This window comes from Leptosomus discolor, unplaced genomic scaffold (assembly GCF_034619465.1).
Source record: "Leptosomus discolor isolate bLepDis1 unplaced genomic scaffold, bLepDis1.hap2 HAP2_SCAFFOLD_31, whole genome shotgun sequence".
Classification (NCBI taxonomy): Eukaryota; Metazoa; Chordata; class Aves; order Leptosomiformes; family Leptosomidae; genus Leptosomus; species Leptosomus discolor.
Window position 1 is genome coordinate 2,954,147 of NW_028237959.1, and position 21,640 is coordinate 2,975,786.

At 53.3% G+C, this 21,640-nt stretch overlaps 1 protein-coding gene across 1 annotated transcript; it reads right to left on the bottom strand.

Annotated features, from left to right (window-relative positions):
- Positions 1-8,155: 8,155 nt before the first annotated feature.
- Positions 8,156-18,627, bottom strand: LOC147412306 (acrosin-like). The gene is made up of 6 exons (XM_086481478.1): positions 18,545-18,627; positions 18,032-18,232; positions 17,428-17,693; positions 16,996-17,141; positions 16,328-16,504; positions 8,156-8,206 (listed from the first exon to the last, which is right to left on the bottom strand). The coding sequence occupies exons 1-6, from the start codon at positions 18,613-18,615 to the stop codon at positions 8,156-8,158; spliced, it is 912 nt and encodes a 303-aa protein (XP_086337604.1). The 5' UTR covers positions 18,616-18,627.
- Positions 18,628-21,640: the final 3,013 nt, after the last annotated feature.

The window sequence follows — 21,640 nt, forward strand, 5'->3', positions numbered from 1 at the left end:
GGAGGTACCTACAAACCGGACGGAGCAGCCGCTCAGAACGGGGATTTATTCCCACCCCACGCAGCCAGCACTCCGCCAGAGTGCAGTACAGCTCGGGATCAGCTGGGAATATCACACTCCGCGGTTTGGCCCAAGAATACCAAGTTTCACCATCGATCCTTTCGGCACGATGACCCCACTCACAGAGGGGGAACCAGCCCGCACCCGGTGCCCCGACCCTGCAACCACTCACCGACGGGCGAGGGCTTGCTCACGGACAGAATCTGTAGGGTCTCCACTCACCCAAGGCCCCCGGGGGGTGAGGGCCCTCAGCCCCGGGCAGCGTCCTCGGGCACGTCCCAGCCCCCGGGAGACTCCCTGGCCGCAGCCCCGCTGCTCCCCGGAGGCTCGGAGTGGCTCCCAGCACCTCTTGGTTGGGCTCCGGCTGCGCCCCCTCGCCTCGGGCTGGGGTCAGCTCTCATGTGCTGGGGCCAAGTGCCAAAACCGTGAGGTAAACGCCATGATGAGATCTTACCGGCCGAACTCCGATCGTTGTCTTTGGCAAGTCCCTGTCAATGTTGGCTCTTTGCCAGGGCAGGTGCATCTGCCACAACCCACCCATGACCACAGCCGTTACTCAACTGGTTTCCTGGGAGCGGTCGTGCAGCCACCTCTTGCCTCCAGCGTTAAAAGCGAGCGTGACCTCGGGGAGCTTTCGTGCTCGCTGTGGATCGTCATTCCTCAATTATCCTTCTGTCCAACACGGACAGAACAGGTTTCAAGGGGGTGCACTCTACCGTTAACAGGTTTCAGTACTGCACGCCTACTCTGGCTTATTACAATACAAATTACAATAATCATAACTGCAGTCACCTATTAAAATCCAAACATTCCAAAACTTTCCCCGACCCATTAGTCCCTGGTACAGCAACAACTGCCTCCCAGCCTTTTACCACTTTCTTCATTTCGTTGGTCTGATCCTGAGGTGGCATTGACACATCTCGGATGTGGATGCAGCCCTATTCCACACACTCCTTCTCCTTCGGTCACACAGCATTGTGTTCCACTGAGCACCACACTCGGCTGTTGCCCTGGGAATGTTGAAACGCAGGGTAGTGCCATTCCAGTCCCCACCCCATGGTGTCATGAGCAGGTAGGAAGGAATAAGTTCATCGCTCAGGTGAATCCCACTGGCATTTTTGCCACCACATGGTCATCCAGGTCCTGGTTGTCACCATGGCCAGCAGGGACACCAGGGCGATCCGCTGTCCCTGTAAGACAACACGGCTGGCCTCAGCTTGGAAACTGGGCTTCAGGGTTAGAAGTCAGGGATTATCCACCGGCACCAATACGGTGGATTTCCCACTCCCATCCAGGGCTTCCCAGGCAAATATGCCTCTGGGTTTCGCCAGGATCATGGGCACAATGCCAAGGGAGGGCAGCCTCACCATTACAGGTTGGCCCACGTATGTCCACAGTGTCCCTTTTATCATCTGGTACAGGGGCGATGCCCATTAATGGTCCCATAGGACAAAACGCTCAAATTTTGGGGTTTCCATGACGCCCCCAGCGGTTCTTGTCAATAAAGACCGCCTGTGGTGGCTGTACATCCCAGTTACGGTGTCAGACATCGGCACATCTTTCAATCAAACCACGGGTTCATTCAACTGCATGGTCAGCCTGAGTATGAGACTGTGGATGAACACCCACCTGATGCCCTCCCCTCGAGCCCAGTGCTGCACCGCTGCGGCCATAAAGTGTGGCCCATTGTCACTTCGGATGCACTCAGGAGTGGGTAAAATACTAAACCACTTTCTCTGTGCTTGCCCTGCCTGGTCTCCAGAGGCAGTTCTAACAGCTGTAGCCATGGTCAGTCCACACCCCACCTCCACTGCTACCAAGAGAGATCCCTTTCCATGGGATGGCTGCAAAGAACCAGTACAACCACCTCTTCTCTTATGGGAATCATAAAAACCAGGTCCTTACCACCCAAAGCGGGCACCCACGAACAGGCGGCTGCCTGTATTGCTGTTACCACTGAGGGTACCCTCGGGATGGAGCTGTCAGGGACGGGCTATTACCAGTCAGTTTGCTATAACCGTTAATTAAACTCCACCATCCATCAGGCTTACGGACTGGCCGGACTGGAGCATTACGGGGTGAATGGGTGCAGCTTATGGTCTGTCTCTTCTCCAGGTCGCCAGTCCCTTTGGTGATGCCCTGCTTGGCTGCGGCTGGCAGCGGGCCCTGAGCCGTGCCGGGCACGTTCGATTGCGGCAGCGCAGGAGCGAGCTGCAGGGGCCTGATCCACCCCCAGCTCCCGAAACCCCAACGCTGAGAAAAAATGTGGATTAGAAGGAGAGATGTTAATGCCATGTGCGGAGGAAAAGGAGAAAAAGGAAAAGAAACATCTGCCTGTATGTTGGGGGGTGACGAACAAGAGGATGGGCAGTTGCGAGTCCCTTCTTCCCCTCCCCCATGTGACCCCGGTCCAAAGGGGAAGAGAGGCAGGAAAATCCAGACAGAGCAGAAAGGACAGAGAAGAAATGGGGAGTTCGGGGCTGTTTCAAGCGGCACTAGAGGGCACTCAGCACACACACCCCCCCCCCCACACACAGGTGCCGCTGAGCCAGGCTGTCGGGGTGGATGCTGCGGCATCTTTGTTTCTCCCATCCCTGCACCCCCAAAATCTGGTTATATTCCCACCTGCACCCCCAAGTCCAGTTAAATCCCCCACCCTGCACCCCTAAATATGGTTAACTCCACAACTTGCACCCCCAAACCAGGGTGTATCTCTCATCCTGCACCCCCACATCCATGGGTGCCTTGGTGCTGGGGGACCACCCAGGCAGGGTGAGACACAAAAGATGACGCGGAGGCCACGGCCTCGCAGGATGCAGCGTTTATTGTTGGCAGGGGAAACTGAGGCACGGGGACGTGGACAGACCTGTGTCCCACCCCCTGCCACCCCAGCCCGGGGGATGCACCTGTGCCTCAGCAGGCAGGGCCACTGCCCCCTTGGGTTAAATAGCTTAAAAAACAACCAACCAAACCAAAACAAGCCCAAACAAAAAAAAAAAAAAAAAAAACGGGAGATTTTAAGGGAAATAAAAGGGTGAGAAGCCCCAGAGCTCAGTGGGGACCAAGGCCGGGGCTCCCAGGAGCCTCGCAGGGGAAACTGAGGCACACGGCGGTGTCACGGCCAGCAACCCACGGGATGCGGCACCACACCTTCCCTGAGAGCTTGTTTAGTGTTAAACTGGGGAGACCGGAGGCTGCTGGCTGGACCTCCTCAGAATTTGCCCTTGGGGTGGGGTCTGCCCCACGGTCAAGGGGAAACTGAGGCACGGGGTGGGAGGAAAAGTCAGTCCTTCATCCCTGCAAATGGGATCCTACTTTGCTGTCAGCAGGGGAAACTGAGGCACGGACCCACTGGTGCTCCCACCCCAAAACCCCAGCCCTGCTCAGCAGGGGAAACCAAGTCACGGATCCACCTCCCCCTCACCTCCCCGCCCCCTCCCCCAACAACTCCAGCAGCCCCACTTCTCCCAGTCGCGCCTTGGAGTGCTCCCCCCAGCCCCGGCTGGTTTTGGGGCTCGGGTGGGGGTGACCCCTCGCCGCGGAGGGCCGGGCCGGCGGCTGCCACTCACCGTAACGCCCCCACCCGCCCCCCGAACACCCCCGGCCCGGCCGCGTTGGGCGGGGGCAGGTTCGGGCCGCGGAGGCAAGCGGAGAGGCGGGGCGGGGGCCGCAGAAGGGGCGGTGCCGGCGGCGGGGGCGGTGGTCGCGGCAGAGGGTCTGGGCAGGGCGGGGCAGGGCCCGCACCGGGCGCTCGGGGGCGGCTTCTTCGCCCCGCGACGGCCCGCGGCCACCTCCGCGCGTGCCAGGCGCCGCCGGAGGGCACCGGCGGGACCGGGGGGGGGCGGGGGGGCTGGTGGTCGCCCCCCCGGGCGCGGTTTCTCCTCCCTCATGAGCGGGGGGCAAGTGCCAAACGGGCTACTGAGCCCTGCGATCAGGCTTTTGTAGCCGAGGCCGGTTGGTGGGGGGTTGGCCGCGCTGGGATGACCTGATCTCCGCCACACTTTGGCAACCCCTGGACGCTGCCGGGGCTTTTCAGGGCAGGGCCACGAGCCACAGCGGGGGATCGGTGAAACCCCCCACTCGATCGCTCTTCCCTTCCGACCAAAGCTCCGGTCATACCGCCGTGTGGGGGGCTGCTCCAGGCGCAGTGATTTGCCACAGGAGAGTAAAATCATTTTGGATGTTGATGCAACAGGGAGGAGTTGGTGCAGCTCGGCAGTCAGGAGCGCTGACCAGGATGATGCTGGACTCCCAGTTCATGGGGAGCGTGTGAGCAACCACGCTCAGCTCAGTGTGGGCACTTGCATCATTTAAAGGTCAGGCTCACTGAAACACTTCCCTGAACCGAAGCCGCACTGGGTTGTGCCCTAAAAACCCCCGGGACCGCCCAGCTGCACCAACCCCAGGCTTCTCCACCGGCGCGCTGTTCCTTGCAGGCTGGCCCGCTCCTGCCAGCGCAAGCCCCGATCCCTGCTGGCTCCTCGGGACGAGGCGGGTCACCCCGCTGCCGCCAGCAGCACCTGCCCCAGCAGCGGGGCCGTGTGCCCAAACCTGGTGTTTCCCTGGCCATGGAAGTGCAGCTGGAGTGAGGGCCAAGGGCCAGCGGGGACTGCCAGCGCTCACGACACCCCTCTCGTCCGAAGGGTCTTTGCTGGAGCAGTGCTGAGGGACAGGCTCTACTTAGACCATGCACAAGGTGTATTTATTTTTAATCAACTTCCTTGCTGACAGGTGCACACTTCAGTGAGAAAAGATCATTAAACAGCTTTCTGTACCACAGAAGTCTAACCATGCAAAAGAAAGATTATTCTGTTTTTCCCGGAAGAAAACATAAACTCCGAAAACAAGTCTCAGCACTGAAAGCAAATTATTAATTTAATAGCACTGTAAAACCAGATCACAAAACCACACATGCAAGACATACGATTAGGATGTCTAACTTGGAGCCTCTTTCCCTTGAGAATCAAGACAAAACCGATTTCACAAGAACGGATGGGTTATTTCTGTTACAGCAGCAGTATTTGGACAAGGCAGGTGTTACCATTCTTACAGCTACAAAAGCAGTGCCCTTCAGGCTTGACAGCTCCCCACTACTGTTAAGGCCAGAGGACAAGTTCATAGAAACCTCTAAATTGGGCATTACAAGAATTAAAAACCCTCAGATGTGTGATTTTCCCCCTATGCCTATGCAGAAGAATCAAAGCCCAGACAACGACCATCAGAAACAGCAACCGCATTAAACAAGACTTTGTGAGGAATTTGTGAAGTAAAATTTTTCATCTTTTTTTTTTTTTTCTTTTTTCTTTTGGCAGTATACAAAGAGCCAAACCAAACCAAACCCCAACAGACTTATTTTGAGACCTGACTCTAAGATCTTAAAGTAAAATCAATTATTTTTTCCATTCTCCTTTTTTTTTTCTTTATTTTAATTTTGCAAGCAAAGGCCTGTAACGTTACACAAACAATCCCTTTTCGATGTGACATCACGTGGCTATGTACTTCCCAGACTAATGCTCAGGAGCAACCACAGCTCAAACATCACACTGGGGTTTTGTTGGGTTGGTTTGTTTTCAAAAACATTTTATATTCCTCTCCGGTAAGAAAACAACAACAACTTGCCTGGAGTCCTGTGATCAAAACCCCCAAAATTCTGCCAGTGACACAGGGCTCGGAGCCAGGTATTCATCTGATGGCTGTTCCTGTCTCTTCCCTCGTCACTCCCTGCAACTGGAAGGAAAGGAGAACACTACTTGTGTTCCTGATCCCTTCACCACTCCTCCCAAGACCCTGAAGCCTCTCTTGATTGCCCTTGGACTTCTGGTTACAACTTCATCGCTGCCTACCTGGAAAATCAATCCCGGATAATGTACAGGGTACTAACGGATAGGCACACCCTAGGCCATCCCCCCCGCCCCCAAATACTTATAGTCACGCGAATTGGTGGGGTGAATTTCTGTTAGGCCATGAGGCTGAATTTAAAGCAATCACTTAGACGTAAAATACAACTGTAACAGGCAGAAAATGTTCACCTCACTCTACAATGTTCCAGTAATTTAACCTTTGAAGGACAAGGAAGAGATAAATCACCATTGTTCCACCAAGTGAAAATCCAATGACCTATTTTCTGATGATACAAGGTAAGCACCAGACTGCAGTACTGTAATTCTTAAAGTTATCTTTTCAGGGAAACGGTCAGTATTTCTCCGCCCTCACTGAAGAGGGTATTTCAAGCAAGAGTTCATGCAGACAGCTGCAGTGCACAACCATCTGCATCAACAACTCAGCAGCCTTTTGCCACCTTACCCACTGTTTTCTATCACCTAAAACTGTTAGCTGTCCCGCCCTTTTCACCAGCAGGGCGGGACTGCAACATTTCCTGACTGCAACAGATCCAAGATGTTCACAAAACGTACCTCCTCAGGGGACACCACATGGGTGACTCTGACAGGAAAGGGATCTCCTGGAACAGGTAGCGGTGGCAACAGGTACGAAGGCAAACCAGGAACATCTTCTTCGAGTAGCTCCTAGACCAAGAGAGGTTTTGGTCAGGCATCATGTTTAGTAACAAAATGGAAACTAGCTTTGGTATGATTCCTGGCACAAAGGAGTTATCTAAGCATGTAACCAGCATGTCTTTGATGAAAAGATATTAATCAACATTTCCAACAAAAACTTAAGCTAAAAGATAACAGAAGAGAACTAGTTAACTAACACTTTTAAAATAGAAAGCATCTATCTTTGAAATGGTTCTAACACACTGACTTGCTAACTTGGCTGCTGTTAATTCAAAAGTGCACTGAATATGGCATTCCCTTTAAAGAAAGAAAATATTTAGAAAGAAAAACGAAGATAACAGCAATTTATTGGCACGGATTAACCCGAATGCCGTGCCCAAGGCTACTGCAGTTTGCCAGAGCAAGCTATCCTTTACGAGAAAGGCAAAGGATAATTTGACTCCTTAGCCGCCAGCATCATCCCACGTTCAAAACAGATCACAGACTTTGCAGGGTACAGATACCCATTGTCTGGGCAGCACAGCACGCTCCGGTCTGTCGTCTTCTAGACCCTCATATTGTACAGGTTCAGCTCTACGTGCCGTGCGCTCACTTGGCTCAGGACAAAATCAACCTTGGCACATTCCATTATGCCTTTAAAGTAAGGATGGATAGCACATAGCTCAGCTGGACCATAGCTCTGGGGTACAGCTCCTGTCCTCTCTCGTACTTTAATGTCATACGTAACAAAAGGCACAATTTCTCTGAAATAATTTATTTTTCACACATCTACTTCTGGCCAAAACAAAAAGTGGAAGCAATCAGATACCGATAACTGCAAAATAAAACAGCTTAAAAAACCCACAAACCCATCTTGATAAATACCGGTAAAGAAAGGACATCTAACTAGATCACAGACACACACAAAGTGCCAGATTTCTGCCAAACCACCAGGAATATTGTGACGGGCCACCTGACTGCACCTGGCTCTGAAGATTCCTCTGAAATTCCTGCTTGTTCCCAACAGAGCACTGCACATCGCCCAGCCGGGCACCTTGGTCACCTCTCGTGCGCGTCTTTGAAAGAAAAACTGCCCTCGCAGCTCTGCTGTTGTGTTACCAGCCCTTCCTCGCTGCCAGCAGGGTGCTTACTGCCAGATCTGCCACACCGGGGCGTGGACAGCCCAGTTGCAAACACTGACCCTAAAAAGGTGTCCTGCCAAGACCTCTCAAGGAGCTACCCATTTCAAACGGCTGTCCCTCTGCCTTTCCGCCTTTGTGCCTGTTCTTGAAACACCTGAAAAGGCCTCGCATTCCTTAATGCATCTTTGAAGCCACAGCCAAAACCCTGAATGTTTAATAGATAATTCACACATCACCTAACACTGCACACTTAATAAGGCAACACAGGAGCACTTTTCAGCACGAGGAATTCAATCCAAAGAAAGCAAAGGGCAGGCTGCAGGGCAGCGTGTCACCTCGTACCTCCTTCACCACACGCAAAGCTTTGGCCATGAGCAGCCTACATGAGCCCAGCCAGTAGGCTGAGGCATTAAAGACATCTTTAGGGTGAGGAAGATCGAAGTGACAGTCCGGCAAGTCTCAGATTCTGTACTTCCCCGACACAGACAGGGTACCGTAGACTTCCCTTTCCTGTTGACAAAAGGAAAGCAGAAAGGGCTTTCTACCCAGGTGTTTGCAGAACGCCTTTCCACTGGACTTGTTGCAAACATCAGCCACAGAACAGGTCTTCTTGGTGTCACAGATGGCGGGACCCACGACCCACACAGCTGGCCTTCAGCATACGGCCACAGTCACGTGACAGCCCCGTCCTTCATCAAGGCCTGGCCTGATAAATTTCTAACAAGGAAACAACAGCTCAGGGGATCGGGCAGGTCTTTCAGTCGTACAGATCACCGGTTCCAGAGGGAATTAACTGCCTGTGTAAAAGTGGGGAACAGGGACAGGAGGAATAAGCCTTCCTGCAAGCTGCAGGGCCCAACCACCTCGCAGTCCCAGTGCTGGGATCTGCAACGCTGCCGGCAGTGCTGCAACACCAACTGCAGCATCTGCTCTCCTACCATGGAAGCCCACGTGGAATCAGAGGAGAAGGAACCAGCCCTTCGCACGCTGCTGCTTCTGCCTAAAGGGTTCTCCCTCTGCCTGAGGAGACGCTGGTCCCTCCTAGAACGGCTGGTGGCTGAACAGCTCCTGGTGAGGCTGGAAGCGCTCAGACGACTACAAGTCAGTCCCATCACAAACGGCTGTGCGTCAAGTCTGTTCAGCACGGCCTTGGCTGTCATTCAGAAGGCAGGGGCTCACTGAATGAACGTGCCCAGGGTGTCAACAGCAGTTTGAAGCGCAGCTCTCCTCCGACCCGAGCTGACGGACTGTTCCAAAAGCCAGCATTGCCATTTCCAGGGGCAGATTACAAGGGACCAGGCTGGCCAAGGGCTCGCTCAGATCATGAGCTTAAAACCTGCAGACCTCAAGTACCTCCCTACGGAGGGGCTGACAAGCAGCGCGGTTAAATACAAAAACAGGCCGTAGGAGGAACTGGGGACTTATTTTGGCTCAGACGCTTGGAAAGGGTTTGTCGTCAACTGCTGTAGAAAAAGTAATTCTAGAAATGACGGTTAGTTAAACCTCAGCTCAGAACAAAGAGATTAAAAACTCGTCTGTCAAATGAAGCAAGGTCACAGTCCCCCAGGCCTGAATCTAGGAGCACAAGGCAGCACCTGTACCTACACGTATGCACATGAAGACACGTTCATGTGCACACGTTCACCCAGAACGAGACGAGACTCTCTGCCGTGAGCTCACCACGCGCAGGGTTCTGGGGTGCTCTCCAACACCCTACTGCCTGCCAGGGAATCTCCTGGCTAATGACTAAGCTGGGATGGTGCTACGGTAACAAAGACCAGCTCCTGAACTCGCCTGTCAGCTCAGCAGAAGCGCATCTCGCAGACAGGAACACACTCTGAAGCAAGACACCGGTGTAGCGGGCTCTGCATAAGCAGCTCATTACCACTGTTAACAGCACGACAACACTCCCAGAACAGACCACAGTCCTTACCAGGTTACCTACCCGAAAACACGCATGTGAAGCAAGGAAGTAAAGTTACTATAAAATAATAACATGGGTAATGGCTGTACTTTACATAGTGACGGTATCTTCAGCCAACGCAGCGTAGCAGCTGGCTTGTGAGGATGGAGGGCTGCTGAGCCTCTCTGCAGCTAAACCCAGAGCTGATCGCGGCTGAACATTCTCAGAGCTGCAGGCTTCCCCCTTCTGCTGTTCCCGAGGCTCGGCTCCCAGAACCAGCTCGAGCTCTGGACGCCTTGCCCTTTTCTGGTCCACAAATGAACACCTCCAACACTCATTTTCTTACACATTCTTCTGAACCGCTTATTTCTGGATCGGGTCTGCTTAATGCTACATGCCTTGCGGAGAGCATTCCGGGCTTTCCGAATGCTCCTTGCTTACAACCGCCTTATGCAGCTTGGTGGCTGTTTTCCAAATTTCATTTTTGTTCTAAGGGTACAATCCCATTTCAAGACAGTTTGCAGAAAGTCGCATGTCACGTGCTGACTTTACCAAAACGCAACAAGAGACTGATTCACCATTGAGGTTTCACCGTTACTCAGTTCTAACGCACGCTGAGAGATTCTTCTAACTGCATCACTGCCATGCACGCCACGATTACATCAGCAGTGACAGCAGCGTCCTCTGAAGGGGAAAACGATCCTCTGAAGCAGAGACGAGCAACTGAGCAGTCTTTTTAATGTCAGAGGGACAGCAGCAAGAGACATACCTACACACACAAAAAAGCTCACCAGCTTTGTTATGTCCTGACCCTCTTCAGCAACACAGAACTTCTGACATGCCATGAAGGAAGAAAGCGATGTTCCACCAAAATACAGGCTGACGGACAATTTGCCCCACGGGTTATCTGGTAATTCCTACTTACACAGGACAAAGTAAGATTAGAACAGGCACAGTGTGACTGAGGTTTTAGAAATAGCGACCCGGAAGTTCCAAACTGTCAGTCCTACGCGCGCCCCACTCATTCGCCAACAGGACGAAACCCCCAAGGATGGTCGTTAATGTCAGGTAACGACACAAATGGGAACGTGCCCGTCCCTGGAACGGCAGCCCCGACCACTCGGTCTAACACTGAAACACCATCCCACGTTCGCTCACTCAGCGATAAACCCTTCTCTTCCACAATATACCATTAGAAATTAAATTATCTGAAATTGCAGGTTTTCAGACAATACAGATTATCTGTTTCCCTGTAGTGTCATACGTTAATTTAAGCATGTCCATACTCGATTACGCCCAATTTTAATAACTTAAAATTGAATTTACAAGAATTTATGCTGTGGTAGGTAGGATGCTTGTCAGAATGACAACACAGAATACAAACAGCACCAAAAAGCATTTTTGACCTCTAAAGGACACATTTCGGGCCTGAAAACTATAACAAAGGTAAAGTCACGGGAGAAAACTTTAGTTTGGGATTTTGATCTGTCTACGCAACACATTTACTGCTGTACTCCTTCACCTATTATTCCTGATGCAAGTTAAAAGGAAATTAAAGCAAGATAACAGAAAGTAAGCCTCATTCCACACCCGTGAATACATTAAGCTACCTGAACATGGATTTCAACCTCCTCATGTGTAAGTAGTTCTTGAAGGCAATCCACTGCACCTTGCTGCCGAAAACTGCCAATCTGTTGGGTGAAAGCAAGAAAATCACCACACATTAAGACGCTGACACTAAGCCCCACACCAGCCTCAACACAGGGGCATGAAAATAGGCGACTATCATTGAAAAACTTGGTTGAAAACACCCATCACTGGTTTGATTTGTCTACAACAGTTTAAACGTTACCTGCTCTTTGGGACACTAAAACTTTCCGTGTGACAAAGCCCACCAGCCAGTTCAGACGTTGAAGTGGCTTAGAAAGAGACGCTGCTTGCCAAGGCTGACCTTTACCCCAGGCCTAACAAGGTCTGTGTGCACAATCACCCAAAGCAGAACCCAAAGACACAGAATTACACTTGGAGATAACAGACAACAGGAAACACAGGACACTTTAAAGACTTCTGTGTTTCCCTGCAATATCTGTCTGCGTCCCAACCCCCAGGCCGATAAGCCTGTCTGTCTGAATCTATCAGTTGAACTGCTCCCAGCAATAAAAAGGTTTTCTTTAAGAACAAGTTCAAAAGTGAGCCAGTCGTTTCAGTAATTCACCTTTACTAAATGCACCATTCAAATGGGACTAAGGTGTGATGACACCGGAGAACGTTGTTTACATACCAATTACCGAGTAACAAAACCCCTAAACCACTCACTCCCATGAGTTGAGCAGCGGTAACAGAGGGTTTCCCTCACAGCTACCTGCAGAATGACAGAAACTTTTGCAGGACTTGAAGACTGACAATTTTCTGGCTATTTTGCATTAAGAAATCCAGGCCCCCCTTCTTCTCGCTGCTACTGCAAAACAAACTACCACTCCTGAGTATCATCCTGCCAACTACCGCAGCGTCCCCTCTCACAAAGATTTAATTCCAAGGACAGCTGCTTCTGAAGCATGGTCACTTCATAAAGCAATCCGGCGGCTCCTGGTAAAAGCCTGCCTTGCTGAAACCATCCTCCAGCTGTTCTCCCCATCCTCGCAGGCAAGAAAACACGCCAGCAACTAGCCTCAACCTTGGTGGGACTCAACAGCGTACCAGTTTGAGTAACTATCAGCTAAAACCTCTTCCAAGTCACCGTTGCTCACCCGTACTGTCTTGTGGAGCTCACAGGGTATGCAAAACGCAGGAACACCAGCATACAGCGCGGCTGGATACAGAAGACACGGAATAACCCTCTCCATGTAACCATGGTCTATGTACTGTACCTATAGGAAAAGAAAAGCTTTCCTGAAATAATTCAGTCAAATTTACTCAGAGAACGCGTTCATTGACAGCATTCACTTCTCTGGGGGAAAAAATAACGGTCTGCTGAGAGCAGGTGATGTGATGAGGTGGAAACGAAGGAAAGGATTAAAAAACCGCTATGGCAGGTCAGAAGTTCGCTTTCCAAACTTGTCTTGCAAGAGACCCCACGTGTTGTGCAATAACCCACAGCAGTTTAGAAGTGAAAGACATAAAGAATGCGTGAACCAGGCTGGAGTCAGACTTGCAAATCTACGTTGAAAGAGGGCAAGCAGACTCAAGAGTTTAGGTAGGATTAACTGCTCATTCAAAAAAGGAGCTCTGTACCTGTGCAGCAGAAAGCATTCAAAACACACAGCCAGCCCCGACTCTCTGGGTGGGGGGAAGCTAAACCCAAGTATTTTCAAAGCGTTCCACACATGGTAACACCAACAGCAAAAGAAGAAAAAACCTGCAAGGGATTACTTACAGGGGATCAAGGGAAGCTTTTTACTTAAGAACATTTATCATCACCAAGAAAACTACGGGAAAGATTGTGACAACTGAGATAGGTACGTAGAATTCATCTTTAACAGAAACGTTAACATCCGGACAGTTACCACACTTTTAAGCAGAATGAGCATCTGGATAGTCAGGTCAGCTGAATGAAAAAAAAGGTGTGATCATAAACTGACGGTAGACGACTGGATTATTTGCCTTTTTTTTTTTTTTTTTTTTTTTTTTTTTAACATACACGTGCGCCTGTTCATACACACATGCCCCCTCCCCCCATATAATCAAACTCACCTGGAGATAGGCACTGCTGAGTCCTACAACTCTACCTCGATACCACATGGCATCTGGTCCTCTTACAACACAAGCTTCTCCCTTTGCCCAGCAGTAGGGTTGCAGAAGACCAAGGCACTGGAAGTTACTTTGTATGTCAGTCATCAATTGGTTTAGTGCCGTTTCTGGGGGTGGGGGGAGGAATAAAAAAAATCAATTCAAAATAGTCTATAACATAGTAGTGCAAATGATTTCAGTCACCAAACCCCAGCAGATTCAGGTGAAGACCTGTATAAACAGAAACCACACGTGCTGCTCCAAAGAATATTTTCCAACACTGATACAATCTGTATGTTCGACGTCCAGCATACGCAAACACGCTACTGCTCAAAACAAAAAGCAAACTGCATTTCCAATTGGGAAGCCATTAGTATTTCTGGACTCTCATCTCAGAGAAGGAGAGTCTGTAAATTTTGCAATCGACACCTTGACAGCACTAGTACAAGAGCCTCTCCATGAGCAATGTAACAGATTGCCAGAGACAGCAGCAGGACACCATGAACCACCACCAAACACACGTCCAGACGACCCCCTGGAGACCGGGAAACTGGGTACTGAGCTCACGCGGAAAGGGGAAAGTCCAGCAGTAGCTGAGAACCAGGCTAACTCCCAAGCATCTTTAGGCCTGCACCTTCCTCAACAGCGGCAAAACATACCACCAGCTCCGCGTTCCAAAGCCAAGCACTCGTGGCTGCACCCCAGACTGCCCAGAGAAACATTGTCAAACACATTTGACATTTTTGTCTGCTGCCTGAGCAGCAGTTGCTGATCCTGGGAAGGGAATGCCAGGCCTGTGAGGTCATTGTGCCCCGGACAGAGCAAGGACGAGAGCTGAGCAACTTGTTCATCTGGCAGAAAACAGCAAAAGGATAAGAGATGCTGGTATCTGCTTCTCCCTTCTAGAAACCTTGTGGGGGGAGATAACAGCCAAAGGAGGGAGCCTTGCCGGAGGCAAGAGGGCTCTGTTTTGTCTCACGAGTGCTGTGCTGTTCTCCGGTGCCAGGGACGAGCCTGAGAACCGTAATCAAGAAGGAACGATCAGCATCGATGGAGCCAAGAAGAGGCGGAGATATAGAGGAGGAGCAAGGGCTGCTGCTGGGCATAAAAAAGGGCTCCTCAGCACCCGAACTTTGGAAGCTCCCCCACCAAGGATCATGATGATCGTTAGGACCGGCAGGATGCTGTCTGGACCTGAGACCATAGGGACGCCTTGGACCCGTGGTGGTAGCTATCCATCTCTGTCCTCTTTTCACTTTACTTTCTCCTTTCCTTTCACCCTCTTTCCCTATCACACACTACTTTGTGGGCAAACAATAAAGTTTCGCTGTCTGATTGTAGCAAACCCCTTTGGCATGGTCACCTTAATTTTGGACTTTCAGATCACAGCAAACGAACCATCATGAGTCCACGGAGTGGACCGTGACACACCAATTGCAGCGAGAGAGAGGAGTGAGAATATGGGAGAGGAATAGCCCTGCAGGCACCAAGGTCAGTGCAGAAGGTGGGGGAGGAGATGCTGCAGGCGCCGGAGCAGCGATTCCCCTGCGGCCTGTGGTGAAGACCACGGTGAGGCAGGCTGTCCCCCTGCAGCCCGTGGGCGGTGGAGCAGATGACTGCCTACACCCCGTGGAGGGCCCCCACACTGGAGTAGGTGGGTGCCTGAAGGAGGCTGTGACCCCGTGGGAAGCCTTCACCGGAGCAGGCTCCTGGCAGGACCTGTGGCCTGGGGAGAGAGAGAAGGCCACGCTGGAGCAGGTTTGCTGCTGGTGACCCCATGAGGGGGCTCACGCTGGAGCAGTCGGTTCCTGAAGGACAGCACCCCATGGAGGAGACCCACGTTGGAGCAGTTCGTGGAGAACTGCAGCCCCTGGGAAGGACTCACGCTGGAGAAGTCATGGAGGACTGTCTGCCGTTGAGAGGGGACCCCACACTGGAGCAGGGGAAGTGTGTGAGGAGTCCTCCCTCTGAGGAGGAAGGAGCAGCAGGAACAACAGTGATGAACTGACCACAACCCCCATTCCCTGTTCCCTCCCGCCCCGTGCCGCTGGGGGGGAGGAGGGAGAGAAATCGGGATCAAAGTTAAGCCCCGGAAAGAAGGGAGGGGTGGGGGGAAGGTGTTTTAAGATTTGGTTTTATTTCTCAGTGCTTCTCTCTGAGTTAATTGGTAATAAGTGACATTCGTTCTCCCATGTCAAGTCTGTTTTGCGCATGAGGGTAAATGCTGAGTGATCTCCCTGTCCTGATCTCAACCCACAAACCTGTTGTTCTATTTTTCTCTCCCCTGTCCAGTTGAGGAAGGGGAGAGTGATAGTGGCTTTGGTGGGCACCTGCCATCTAACCAGGGTCAAACCACCCCAGCCAGGCCCTAAGCACGGGCTTGCGTGCCTTAACGCATGCCCCCACAGCTGTCTGCGTGGCACGTTGTTGTCTCCTGTCCTCTTGCGAGCCTCGGTGACCCGTCTTCTCCATCCCATGGGGGCTCCCAGCCCCCTCCCCTCTGTCCAGGCACCGTTTCAGCCCTTTGGTGTGACGCTTCCCCTTTGTGCCCGACTTGTCTGCCCGCAGCCTCCTGCCGCAAGGGCCTGCCGTGGAAGTCCTTGCCTTGCACAGGAGACTGAACTGGACTGAAGCGTGGTCAACTGTGACAACTGGTGACTTTATTTCAAGAACTAAGTCGAGCGCAGCAAGTGTGTGCCCGGAGAGGAGCGTGGGCAGGACAGAGCAGACCTCTGGCACTGCGGCTGCCTTTGGATCTCAGCAGGCTTTGCCCCGGGAGGAAAGGGTGGTGCTACTCTGCAGCCTGCACTGGCTCCTGTTCCTCCTGCTGCTCAAGCCTTTATCCCCCTTAGGACCTGCAGGAGCTCCTGCAGCAGGTTAAAGAATTCCAGCAGCTTCTGCCGTGGAAACTGACAGGGCCTAAACCTGCCCGACTGGGTTGGGATCGGCCTTGGCCTCTGCACGGGGGCTGAGGTGAAGACTGGCTGTGGCGTTGGAGCAGCCGTTCCTGCTGGGCGCAGTCCCATATGCGCCAGGATCCAGTCGTAGAAGTGCTGCGTGGAGGTGTAGACTCCGGGCCGCTTGGCTCTGGCGCAGCCTTTCCCCCAGCTGGTCACCCCCACGAGCCAGAAGTAGGCAGCGTGCTTGTCTTGACAGACGAGAGGACCACCACTGTCCCCCTGCAGCGGAGCGGAGGAGAGAGAGGGGGTTCCAGTGTTGTTGGGTGGCTCCGGCAGCACTGTGGCTGGCCCCTTCTCTCTCCCAGCACCTGCCAGAGCCGTACCCACTGCCCAGAAAGGCTCTGCTCAGGTGCTGGAGCCTGTAGGACCTTGTCCGGGAGGGGCTGGTGGGCCTGCAAGGTCGGGCGCTCTCCTGTCTGCCCCAGTGGATCCTGGAGGTGTGGAAGGGGGACGTTCCAGGACTGGGATCCGGAGCTCTGGGCTGGGGCAAGAGCACTGGGTGGCCTTTCTGGGCAGAGTGCCGGGGCTCTGGGACAAGGCGGGCGCTGGGCAAGGGCCTGCAGACAGGGAAGGGCAGGCGAGCCCCGACAGCGGTGGGGACCCAGCGGCGGGAGGGCGACTCGGCAGGCGCAACACGGGCCGGGGGACGTTTGGGCGCTGGCGACAGGGCTGCCTGTGCTGCTGGGGGCTGGCGCGGAGCACGCTCCTACCTGGCAGGTGTCGATGCCGCCCTGCGGATAGCCGGCACACAGGTTGTGGGGGTGGATGGCCCCTCTGTACCAGCGGCTGCTGTTGCAGAGCTTGGCATCGATGAGGGGGACCTGGGCCTCCTGCAGGACAGCGGTCGATCCTCCAGCTGTGAGCACAGGAAGGAGTTAGCAGCCAGCAGCCCTTCTGTTCCCACTTCTCCTCCCCTGTGTGGGCGAAGCCCTTCCCTAGGGCTCGCCTTTGCCGCTGCAGAGGCCTTGTGCCGGGCTTGCCCTTCTGTCTCGCCTTGGCTAGTGGCTCGGGCCCATCTCTCCGTGGCCGTACGTCCCCACAGCCCGACTCTGGCTTTCGCCGCCACTGCTGCCATAAGCCCAGCCCATCTCCCCAGCGTGCCGAGCTTGCCCTCGGGACACGAGCACTGTTTGGGAACTCACATCTTGCCGTGGTGGCACCCCACCCGCTGACGTAGCAGTTTGTCAGCTCTGACACTCTCAGCGAGGCGTCGGGCACGCAGGCCAGCTGTACGTAGTAGCCGCACTGGACAGGCTGGTCCAGTTCCAGCAAGGCGATGTCGTTCCTCTCCGTGCCGTTACGGTAGTGTTCGTGAACCACCAGCCGCTTGATGTTGCGCACTTGGGTCTCAGGGCCCGGCTGAGCCAAGTGGGTGGCCCCGATCACCACGCGCCACATGGTGACGTGCCTGGAAGGCAGATGGAGAGAGCGGTGAGAGGGAGCGGAGCCACGTGCTGCAGCAGCCCCGCAGTTCCCTGCCTTCTGCTTCCCAAGGCAGGGAGGAAAGCAGCGCTGCGGAGGGTGCCACTGCCCTAGCACGCCTTGGGCACCAGGAACGTGGAGCTGGAGGCTGCTAGGAAGCGGTGGCACGAGCCCAGCCTTCTGCGGAGCAGTCTCTCAGCTGGGCTCACCAGTGCCCTGGCACTGGGCATACTGCAAGGCACCGGGATGGTAGGAGCTCGTGGGGCTGTGGACAGGGCGCCTGCTGGTGCTGTGGGGATAGCCCCCTTCCCTGCTCCTCCTTACCTGGCCCCGACGAAGCAGTGGGCTGCTGTGAGGACCCACTGCGGGCTGATGAGGGACCCGCCGCACACGTGGCCCGTGCCCACTTTCCAGGGGTTCTGGATGCTGACGATCCAGGGCCAGGCCCCTGGCTGGGCACCCGTGCCACCCACCACGCGCGACGTGCCGGAGGGAGCCGCCATGGGCCGGAGCCCGCAGGTCCCGCTGTAAGAAGAAACTCATGAGTGTGCTGCTGGACGGCTGTGCTGCTGTTGAGGCTGAAGGTCAGCCGTCTTCCCTCCCCCCGAGGGGCTGCACGGACGGCAGGGCCAGGGAACCCCGTGGCTGTGCCTCCAGCCCTCTGTCCGCTTCAGCCCCGTAGACGGCTTGTGCCAGCAGCCTGGGTGCTGGCAAGGAGCTGAGGCTCCCACACGGGTTCGGGAAGCTGTGGGGTGGCCACAGGGCACACGCGGGCCCCCTCCAGCAAAGCCCGTCAAGGGCTGCCCGAGCTCCCTCCCAGAGCCTCGGCCCACTTACCCACAGCTGTCCCACATGCCGTGCGCAGGCCGGCACATGGCCAGCAGGACGAGGACGGCGAGCAATTTCATCGCTGCCAGCAGCACGTGTCAGCTGCAAGAAGGAGGTCTTGTTGCCTCCAGCGCAGCCGCCGATGTACTGCCCGCAGCAGTCTCGCTGCCTGAGGTGCCCTTGGCCCTGGGGCTGATGTCACAGAGCCGCCGTTTCTGGGCGTGGGGCACGGTGACCTCTCGGGGGGGTGGAGGTGGGGGTGTCAGCAACATGGGGGGTTTCCAAGCAGGAGGGGAGGCAGAAGCTGGGATCGGACCCCCCTGACGGACCCCTGCTGAACACTCTGCCTGCGGGATGAGGGCGTGCAGGCCCCGTGGCAGGCAGCGGCGCCTGCCTCCGAGCGCTGCCTGCTCACAGCCAGCAGGAAAAGAGCAAGCGTGGCAGCACGGCCTCTTTGGGAAGTTCACTGCCACCCTGCTCTCTGCAGCCGTTCGCCTCCAGGTCCTTCCCAAAACCCACACACCAGAGAACATAACTGCTCTGGGCAGGACGCACTTGTTGGGTGTTGAAGAGCCAGTCCGGCCATCGCCGCAGCGGGCAAGCAGCGATGTGCAGCCAAACAAGCCAAGCATCCCCAAGCAGGGCCAGCTTCCCTGCACAAAGCCCAGTGAAACACAGATGCAGCACAGTCCACGCTGGCTAGGGCAGCCACAGCAACACCCTCTGGCAGGCTTCCTGTCCTCGCTGTCTAGGAGGTCTGTCGCCCTTCCGAGCCAACCCTGGCAAGGGCGATGGGGCGCCTGGTTCGTGCGGCCCAGGACGTGCAAGCTGAAGCTCCAGACAGAGAAGGATGCTCCTCCTGCTCTCAGCCGCACATGTCATTCTCCACGGCTTTGGGAAGCCCTGCACCAGCCTCATCTCACCAGTCCGCCTTCTGCAGCTGTATGGTGGAGCCTTGCCTTGCTCACGTGCTGGAATGCAGGGCAGTCACGGGAGCACAGCGGCAGCCAGCCACCGTGCGTGGCATTTGCTGAGCAGGGCCGGGTCCCTGGAGGGGAGAGAGCAGCGGCTTGAAGAACGGCAGCCTCCAAGCTCATGAAAGGTGCGGGAGCTTCCTGCCGTCATCCTGGCTTGGGTGGACAGACAGAAGGCACTGTAACGGGTCTGCGTGGCAAGGTTTTGGTAGCTGAGGGGCTACAGGGGTGGCTTCTGTACGAAGCTGCTAGAAGTTTCCCCTATGTCAGATACAGCCAATAACTAAGTGCGGGAGCTGCGTGCGGACACTGACACGATCAATGTGATCTAACAAGTGAACCTTTATTTCCGTGTTTTTCAGTGCAATATATAACCCTCGACCACACCCAATAAATACTGATTGGCTTCATCGCAAATAATCGGCCCATAGTCCAACCCGATTGGCCATATTGCGAGTCATGTTCAAGTCACGTTCACAGATGTTCACACCCATCTTCTTCAGGAATTAAAACTGCGTCATTAATGGCGGCTGTCTCTTCTCCTGCACCTGCAAGATGTTGATGCCCCCTGCACCGGAAGTTGTTTATGCTTTCCGCAGTTCCGGTACGTCCCAGCCCAGGCTCTCTGAAAAGGCTGGATTGTTCACATGTCCCTTATTTCATAAATGTCCTCCCACAACTAAGAGATGGGATTTAGGCAAGAACAAATCAGTCAGTAAAAACATGGTTTTGAGGGAAAGATCCTTGTAAATCTCTAAGCTAACGGATGTAGTTTCTGTTTTTTGTTTTAGAAAGCATAACACTTTTTTCTTTGTTGTTGTTTTTTTTTTTCCTTTGTTTTGTTTGGTTTGTTTTTTTTTTTAGGATAATCATGATTTCACCCAACACACTTGAAGCAAAGTATTTTCCTTTTACCTTTTCACATTTCAGTTCAACAGGTTTGGGGTTTGTTGCTGTTTCTGGACCGGTCTTAAAAGACTGCTCCTTCGTGGCTCCTGTCAAGGGTACGAACATGCTGTGGGAAATCAGACCCAGGAAACAAGCACAAATCTGTTCCACATAGTTCCTGAAACTTATAAGCTACAGTTTCCTGGTGGCAAGGCAGGGATGTTGTTAGTAATTCTGTTCCCTTCCTTCAGCTGGAAAAGCCCAAAACCTCAGAAACTTCCGTTCAGCATGAGATCAGGAGTGCCAGAGGCACGACAAATGCTGTGATTCTCTGGGGAGGCAGAGACATGACTGCTCCCAGTCACTGCAAAACCTGAGTGCCCAGGAGACAACAACTAGAAAGAGCTCTTTTTTCCCACTACAGGCAGCAACAGGATCTTACTTCCTTTCTCCAACAATTTTTTTTTGGTTGTTGAAGCTACTATGAACTTAGTATATTTGAAATTTCAAGTCTTTCAGGAAATCTGGCTGAACTCACTCACTGGATTCACAGGTTATTAAGGAAGGACAGCCAGACAGGCCTTGTTTCCCATGGCTGGAAACTTACCCAAGTCCAACACCAGAGATGGCTATGCCCAGAGTGTATCCTAGACTGAGAGATGGGAGATACTTATATGGATGTCTTTCAGGCCGCCTGATCATCTCGTTGTATGCTCTGGTGGTCGCTTCTGAATTGTGTCCACTTTTGAGGCTTAAAAACAGTGCCTTGCTCTGAGTATCAACATGCAACGCCTACTGGATCATAAATACTCTATTTTCCAAAATAAGAAAATCTCATCAGAAGCAGGCACAAAAATATTAATTCAATAAAGAAGACTTACATTAATTCACACCTGAAAAAAAAAATCCCCCTCTTTCTCTTCCACATAATTTTCAAAGGAAAGGAAACCCTCAAAGTTCTTTCTAAGAGTCCCAAAAGAAACTCCAAGGAAATAAATATTATTTACTTTGCATATCCTGCAAGACAGTAAGCAACCTCCCAAAGAGGGTCCACAGACTCCTTTCAGTATCAAAAATTTCCCTTGCGGAGACAAAAGAAAAATAGATCTATGAAGAACTACTACGGTTTAAAACGCTGTGAGAGGCAGACCGTTAATGCCTGTCCCTATCACCATACACAAGTGAGCACCCCGGGTTTTGTGTCCTTCACCAGTTTTATCGCGCGCTCCAGCGTTTCTCTGGC